General features: G+C 37.7%; 1 protein-coding gene across 1 annotated transcript; it reads right to left on the bottom strand.

Annotated features, from left to right (window-relative positions):
• Positions 1–2,008: 2,008 nt before the first annotated feature.
• il22ra2 (interleukin 22 receptor, alpha 2) lies at positions 2,009–7,681 on the bottom strand. Its single transcript, XM_034897569.1, has 6 exons — positions 7,275–7,681; positions 5,970–6,090; positions 4,774–4,955; positions 4,075–4,217; positions 3,469–3,626; positions 2,009–2,852 (listed from the first exon to the last, which is right to left on the bottom strand). The coding sequence occupies exons 1-5, from the start codon at positions 7,336–7,338 to the stop codon at positions 3,477–3,479; spliced, it is 660 nt and encodes a 219-aa protein (XP_034753460.1). The 5' UTR covers positions 7,339–7,681; the 3' UTR covers positions 2,009–2,852; positions 3,469–3,476.
• Between the last annotated feature and the right edge of the window lie 308 nt (positions 7,682–7,989).

Raw genomic sequence — 7,989 nt, 5'->3', positions numbered from 1 at the left:
ATGTTTTCACTTAAAAGTTGGATTACATTTTAAATGACCATTTGTCATAAGTTGCAATTATGGATTTTTCTAAGAGTATTGTATTTATAGAAAAGATTATTTCTGGTTAATATTTTCTATCTCTCCCCCCGTATTGTAATAATACAACATAATTTCAGATTGAAGTTACAGAAGGATCACTACATAGCTTGGGAGTGGCCACACGCCAGAATTTAGTTTCTAACATTGAGTGCACAAAAGGGCAATACTGTTAACCAGACAGACCCTGTGCCTTCAAGTACTAAAGTGTCTTGCCCTCATTTTTATTATCATGAGCACACAATTTTGTAATGTGTGCGAACAAATGAGTTATTTTTGAAGCTCAATCAGAGTTGACCCCCCTTGCCATTATTAGTTTTATATACCTAATTGCACTGTGATGTTTAATTGTTTTCGCTGATAACAAACCAAGGGCTTGTTATCCTGATGTTTTTTCTCCCGACCTCTGAATTTGCAGGATTTAGACTGTTCCAGCTCTTATGGTCACTCCCGGGCCCTCTCTCTAAAGGTTGAACAAATTAACTTAGCATCCTTTGTCACTGTTGACTGATGTTTGTATTCCCCCAACTTTTTATTGCTGTCTTACTTCAGTCTGCTTTTGAGGTCATTAGAAAATGTGTCCAATTTGTGGAAGGATAAAACAAAGGCTCATTTACAGTAAGATATGAATTGAATTCCCAAATGGTGTAAATATAAATGTGATTCCTGATGTGTATATCACTGTGGCATCTTATGGTGATTTAGAATGTGAAGTATCCCATGTTCTGTATTTTATGACCACTGACAAACACTGTAAAAGCCTTACTAATCACCAAGCTGTCAAAGGGACAGTTTACAAGCCAAGATTTCACTGGATTCATTTTATTTTATTTTTTTCACAAATTAAGGGTTGTCTGTAAGTACCATAATGCATAGATGCTGTACAGTCCCCTCAAAATATTGTATTTCAGTCTGCAGTTTGTGTTCCACAGTAACAAAACTTTGTGGGCTAGAGGTTAACAACATTTTTTGTCTATTAAGATGCACAATGGTTTGACATAAAGAAAACAACATTCCACTACATTTGACAAACTGCAGCAATAATATTTGTGATTCTGCTTGTCAATAAGGTGCATTCAGGCTTCTGGCTAAGGGACCAAATTTAACTTTACCAGCACTACGGCCTCTGTCTTCAGGACCAAAACCACTAAATGAACTAGCTGCTAGTGAGGAGTTCTTACAAAGAAAACTTCTCTGTACGAAACCTTCACAAACAACCTCAGAGGCGCAGCGCTGTTGCTGAAAGACCCATCACCTTCTGACCAAGTAAGACTTCCTGTTAAATGCAACACTTCCTTTAAATCACTGAACATGTCAGTCTCGCTGACGGGGTCAGATTTAGCTTTGAGTACATCTGTTTCAGTGATTGTATTTTGTTATCATTACAGTATTGGTTATTTTACACCTGATTGCTCAAGAGTATCAAGTTTATCAACGTTTTAAATAAAGTCTAAATCAAGACTAATGTTGGCTTTATATTTCTTTTGACGCTGTAATGTACTATTTAGGGGTGCCTGTATGGACTAACGGTAGAGCGAGTGCCCATATAAAGAGGCTTTGTCCTCGATGCAGAGGTTGCAGGATCAGTTCAAACCTGCAGCACTTTCCCTCTCTCTCCCCTTTCATGTCTAAGCTGTCCCATCTATAAATGCTCAAAAACAAATGTACTATTAAGTCTAGCTTGAGTAACGTTTGCTAAAAACTACAGTGCCCAGCTATCTTAAGTAAATGTTGAGGCTTTAAAAAAAAAAAAAAAAAGTAGGAACTAATTGGCTTGGGGCTGGTAGGGAGGTCAGAAAGTGTTGAGCAAAAGTATAAACACATTTTTGATTTTTATCCTTTAATGGGATTTATTTGCATAAAAAAAGCATTAAAATCACACCAGCTGTATCTTTAAAGTGTCAACTAATTTAAAAAAAGGTTTTGAGACAGTGTAAACATTGTCTGTGGCTTTTATTTGTAACATAACACATACACAACAAATACAGGATATATTCTCAAAGTGTTGCATCTGAATAGTGTTGAAGAGTAAACTTTGTGCTTCACAAAAGCTCCACTGATATTTTACATATTGTGTCTGCACTTGAGGGAAAAACAAGTAGAAATTGTGGTCAAAGTGTTAACTTTTGCAAACTTCATCTTTCCCATCCCTGAAACTCCGATGTAGGAGGAAATGTTAAGACAACAACAACATGAAATTGCTAAATAGCGTGGGAGAAAACTGAAGTAGGTGTTTCAGTCTTGCTGTATGATTTCTGGTTACTGGAGTCAGTTGGAAGAATAATTTTACATCAATGGCTCTATTCACTGTGCTTGTAGTGTGTCTAAAGTGAAAATCTAAATAAAAAATGATAGATACAAAATTATCTTAACTCAAGGTCCATTCACTGGCTTTTTCTGGAGCTTTGAACCACATCTCACATCATCATCAGCCAATGCAGTTTGATCAGTGATTCATTGAGGGGAAAAAGCTGCAAAGGAGACCTTGAGTTAAGTTTATTTTGTCAAACTACTATTTCTTATTAATTTTCACCAACAAAATGTATTAAAAAAAAATAATGATAAAGCTCTTGAGTGAAACGATGTGTCCTGGAGGCTAAAATCATACCGAGTACATACTAAGTACTGTACACTGTACTGAAAGTTACACAGTTTACCTACACAATTCAAAATGTCAGATCCTTAATGCTTTTGGGAATAAAGTGCATCACTTTCATTGGCACGGATATTTGTGGCTGCAGCAGTCGAGGTAGCAATGGCTAATTCAAGCTGAACTGATGGATGAACAGTCCAGTCATTCAGTGTGTCATATAGAGAAGGACAAAAGACAATGGAGATCAATGGAAAACATTATTGAATTGCACAAGACACAACTGTCCAATTTAACATTTTCAAAGCTGTACTCATCTGTTGCAGATCTAAAAATAGTGCAAAGGGTGGGGTAAGCAAAGGAAATTATAGCCATTGTGGAGAAACTCTGCTCCAGGAGTTTCATTTCTCCTCCCTCTTTCTGTCTCACTGCCTCAGGCGATTGTTGTGTGTCAGCGGATACTTTACTTCTTATTTGGTAATCTTTTGTCACAGCAGAGAGGTTATCTTTCAATCTCCAACAATACAGCTTAGACACAATCATACAAAGCAGACACTTGTAGCAGCTCTGTACTGCAGTTTTCTGCACTGTTGTAGTCTTCAACATTTTAACAAAGGGAAAATGTATAGTAATAATGAGAAAGAAACTCATCTTTCTCATTATTACTATACATTTTCACTTTGTTAAAATGTTGAAGACTACAACAGTTTCTGTTGGACATCTCAACTATCAACACAACCAGGTGCAGGTGTGTTTGTGTGTTTGTGTTTGTGTTTGTGTGTGTGTGTGTGTACCCCCACCTGTGTGATCACAGTGTAGTGAAACATTTCACAGAGCTACGAGCGCTGCTCTTGGCCTGGAGGGGGATGATGGTCTGGGCTTGGAGGCAGCATTTCGTCTTGTGCTTCAGCTCGTTCAGAGTTAGTTCGTTCGAGCAGCATTCCATCTCAAACACCTCCTGAAGAGAAGGGAATATGACAGTAAGGTAGTGTTGTAGTTTTTTTTGGACTATGATGCACAGTTGTGCACGTGAAACAATCTTAACGTGGGATTCCGTGCAGTCTGCCACTATCATGATGTAGGAAAGATGTACGTTCTGGTTCTTTGTGTTTTTCTTGTTCTTCTCTTTTTGTAATGATCTTCTTTGCATGTTGTTCTTGTTTTTGTTCTTCATCTGCTCTTCCTTTTCCTACTTTCCTAACTTCCATTTCGTAACAGTAGCAGCTGTAGTTTAAATGTCATTTCTTTCCAGTGTACAATATTAAAATGTTACATTTTATTTGCGCCATGTAAGAAAATGTACGTTTGTTGGCATGATGGTAATTATTTTACTGCTGAAATCAACAGATTGTGCGTGTGTGTGTGCGTGCGTGCTTGTGTGCGTGTGTGCTTGTGTGCGTGTTTACCTCCTTTCCGTTGGTATGTATGAGGTAGATCTTGTACAGCAGACTGTTGTGCATCTTCCGGACAGCCAGCCTGGGGGGCTTCACACGGACCATAATCCCTTGCTTTGTGACATTCACCCTCAACACAGGAGAGCTGATTTTGGCTGCAGATATGATATAAGGATCTTGTTAAATTTCCTTTTTTTAGCATGATGAAGCACAAAACAAAGTCATGAAAGATTGACGGAGTACAAAAAAAAAAGACAAGGGAGAAAATAATTATTTTGTAGTGGTTTTTGTCTTTTGTTTCGAAAGAAAGCGACGTGACATCTTACTTGTACATCTTTTACTACTTGAAAATGGAAAAGTCAACAAAAAACTGATGAAAAAAATAATAAAGATAGGACCAGGATAGATGGATAGTGTAATAAAATGATGGTACTGTACATGTTATTTAGAAAATTATGCTTTTTGAGATAGTAAATTAAATTAAAAGTTAAAGTTACTCTTTATGTTGATCTTAAAAACTGAAACGTGTGTAATTTTTAGTGTTATCTCTCCTTGGGTGAAATACTCCTGGCTCCATTAGTTCTAAATAACTAATGTCCGTTTCAGGTTGTGACAGTGCAGACGATGAGGAGGAGGAGGAGGAGGAGGAGGAGGAGGAGGAGGAGGAGGAGGAGGAGGAGGAGGAGGAGGAGGAGGAGAGTATATACTCACTGTCCCAGCGTGGGCTGAACCTTGGGGACAGGGCCCAGGCTGATTTTCTGGAGGGCAGGGAGACGGCGTGCACTCTGGCGTAGTACCATTCTCTGGGGTCAGAGGTCACATCGCTAAGATCACAGTGGTGCTTCTGGATCCCCTGGCAGCTGTCTACGTCCAACCACTGAGTCTCGCCATAGCTGAGGGGCAGACAGAGGGACAGACACAACGTGGACCATAGTTACATGTCTTACTGGCAGGGCTGGAAGTCGTACCCAGATCTTTCACTCATGTAAAAGTAGCCATACCACATTGTAGAAACACTCTGTTACAAGTAAAAGTCATGCATTCAAAAGTACCTTTTTACTTATGTAAAAGTACAAAAGTGTTGGCCTTTAATATATATTTCAAGTAGCAAAAGTAAAATAACTCATTATGCAGAATGGACCATTTCATAATGATGCATTATTGTACGTTAATGCATTAATTGTACACTGCTGAAGTGTTGCAGCTGGTACAGGCAGAGCTCATTTTAATTACATTATATAGTGCTGGGTAGCTTGTGAATTTCCCCACAGATCAATTAAGTCTTATCTTAACCTGTAATAATACATCATAATGTTTTTGTTGATTATATGTTGTAACATTGATTTTAATCTGCAAAGGAACTCAAGTTATCAAATAAATTTGGAGGAGTATTATTATTTCTCTGTAATGTGGTGGAGTATGTCTGAATACAAAGTTTGCTACAAAGTAGCAAAAAATGGGAATACTCAAGTAAAGTAAAAGAACTTCAAAATTGTAGCATAGTACTTGAGGAGTAAATGTACTTAGTCACTTTTCACCACTGCCCGCTGGTAATCTACACAGCAATACAAGTAGTTCAGTGTTTGATTCCACATTCAACATAAGATGTGTTACTGAGGTGAGAATATTCCCTGGAAGACTTTTTTTTTTTTTTTTATTGAATCACTCCACTGGTAGACGAGCCACGGACCCAACAACAGACTTAATGCCTGCTTGAAATGTATAGTGTTTGCAGTGGTACGATGGTGGAAACATGTTTAATAAAGTCTTCTTTGGGTAAGAAAATATTGTAAAAACACTTAAAATCTCTAATTAATCAACAGATAAGGCTTGCAGACAGAAAACAATAAATGTTTGCCCTGTTAAATGTAAATCTGCTCTGTGTGTGTGTGTGTGTCATGTCTCACATTTTCCACTGGACATAGTACTTCAGAGAGCTGCTGTTGGTGGGTGGAGTCCAGTGCACCATGTTTTTATAGTCCACGGAGTCAAACCTCACCTGGGTGGCTGGAGCGAGGATCAGTGGACCTGAGGAAGTTATGATTACATGACGGGTTATAAGCAGTTAAAAGCATTAAAAAAATTTGATTTTAAAAATTGAATTGACTAACTGGTTAGTAAAATAATAACAAAACCCTTAATCCATTCCAATTAGCTTCTATTTGGGCTCTGAAATGTTGTTAAACAGGATTTGTATTAAAAAGATTCCATTCACCATTTAGCCAAAACTGACTTTGGCCCTTGGTCATTTATCTTAAGGTTAACATTAAAACTAAACTATAATTAAACACGTTAAAGCAGATCAAATCGAGGAAGTGTACCACTGTTTTGATGAAAACATTAAAACAGTGCAGTAGCTTTTTGTAATATTTCGTGCCTTGGGATCAAGGATGTCTCAAAGACAAAAGAAAAAGACTGTAAATGATTTTTCTTGCAAATGTTGCACACTGCACGTCATCAATGCACACCATTGTTCCTAAAAAAACGTGAAATTGAGTTCCTCGAAATCTCAGCACTGTTACACACTCACGTTAGTCTTACAGATGTTAGTCTATCCTTAGCAAGCCCTAAACTAAGACACATTTCTACTTTATTTGTTGTTTGTTTTTGTAATTATGATATTTTGTATGATATTTAAAGATTATTTTTGGGCATCTTTAGGCCTTTATTTTGACAGGACAGTTGAAGGAATGACATGCAGCAAAGGTCCGCAGGTCAGAGCCTAACCGTGCCTGCAGCGATGAGAAGTAAACCTCTACATTTGGACACCCGCTCTACCAACTGAGCTATCTGGGCGCCCAACATTTTGTACAATTTTACTGATATTTTTGACTGATTAAGACACTTTTGTTCTTTTGTTTGTTGCACTGTACCCTCACAATATCCAACACCACTTGTGATTCACTTAATTTACTGCTAAATCAAGTTCTATTCTGTTTTTCACATGGTTCTGTAGCATTATATTAGATTTTATAATAGTGTGTAGAAATTAGTAGTTGTGAATTCTGTTGTTGGTCTGTTTTTTTCTTCATAGAGAGACCAATACATTTTCTTGAGTTTGTGAGCACCCATAAATCTGTGGATTTTAAAAACAATACTGATTTTAAATACATGAAGAGTGATCTGAGAGATAAATCAGGAGTGATTTGAAATCAAATCGGTAATAATAACCATCCATACGTCATAAAACATAGAACTATCTCAGAGGTTACCTTGAGCTGTGACAGAGACACCCAGTTTCCACAGCAGCACGGCGCCGAGCAGCAGACGGGTCATGACGTTGACGCTGTTGTTGGGACGACAGATACAACAAGCCACGCTGGACTGATGCTGCAGACAATGGGGCCGCCTTTAACATGCCATCAACTTCCCCTTTTAAACTCCACGATGGACCATTTATGGCATTTCTGACATAACTGTGATTGCGTTACATAGTTTGACAGAAGTACCTATTCGTGTAATTTACACATGACACTGACAGATCCCTTCACCCACGTTCCAACCTTATCTGTGCTGTGATTTTGTCTGTCTATATATAACTCAGTTAACCTCCAACCCGACACGTAACCCTACATCAGGTGTTTAAATTCTCAGGTGGAGGACAGAATCTTTTTAGAAAACAGTCAGTGAGTACTGAAAGGTGCAATGTTATAATTATATTGTAGACATGCCACACATTTAAAAAAAACTGATATATAAATGCAAATGGGTAAATAAAAAATGTGACTATTCAATTCTCAACACCGTGGTTCTAAATGTTTGTCTTTAAAAGCTGAAGGAAATGCATGCCTACCAAACTATTCACGGAACAAGCCTAATTAGGAACATAATCTAGAACATGACTTGCATTTTTCCTTCCATGCATGTCGCTCATCATTTTCTATGCTATGCAAATTAAAATTGTGAGTTCAGCTTTGACCAAATTGT

This window comes from Etheostoma cragini, chromosome 17, assembly GCF_013103735.1.
Source record: "Etheostoma cragini isolate CJK2018 chromosome 17, CSU_Ecrag_1.0, whole genome shotgun sequence".
Classification (NCBI taxonomy): Eukaryota; Metazoa; Chordata; class Actinopteri; order Perciformes; family Percidae; genus Etheostoma; species Etheostoma cragini.
Note: the sequence above shows the minus strand (reverse complement) of the source record. Positions and strands in the feature narration are given on the sequence as shown.

What these genes read in the sequence shown, in the direction of transcription:
- il22ra2 (XM_034897569.1), bottom strand. Translation starts at nt 7,338, where the DNA reads ATGACCCGTCTGCTGCTCGGCGCCGTGCTGCTGTGGAAACTGGGTGTC. An exon ending in TACTATGTCCAGTGGAAAAT is followed by an intron (nt 4,956 to 5,969) that starts GTGAGACATGAC and finishes TCTGCCCCTCAG; the next exon opens with CTATGGCGAGACTCAGTGGT. An exon ending in TACATACCAACGGAAAGGAG is followed by an intron (nt 3,627 to 4,074) that starts GTAAACACGCAC and finishes CCTTCTCTTCAG; the next exon opens with GAGGTGTTTGAGATGGAATG.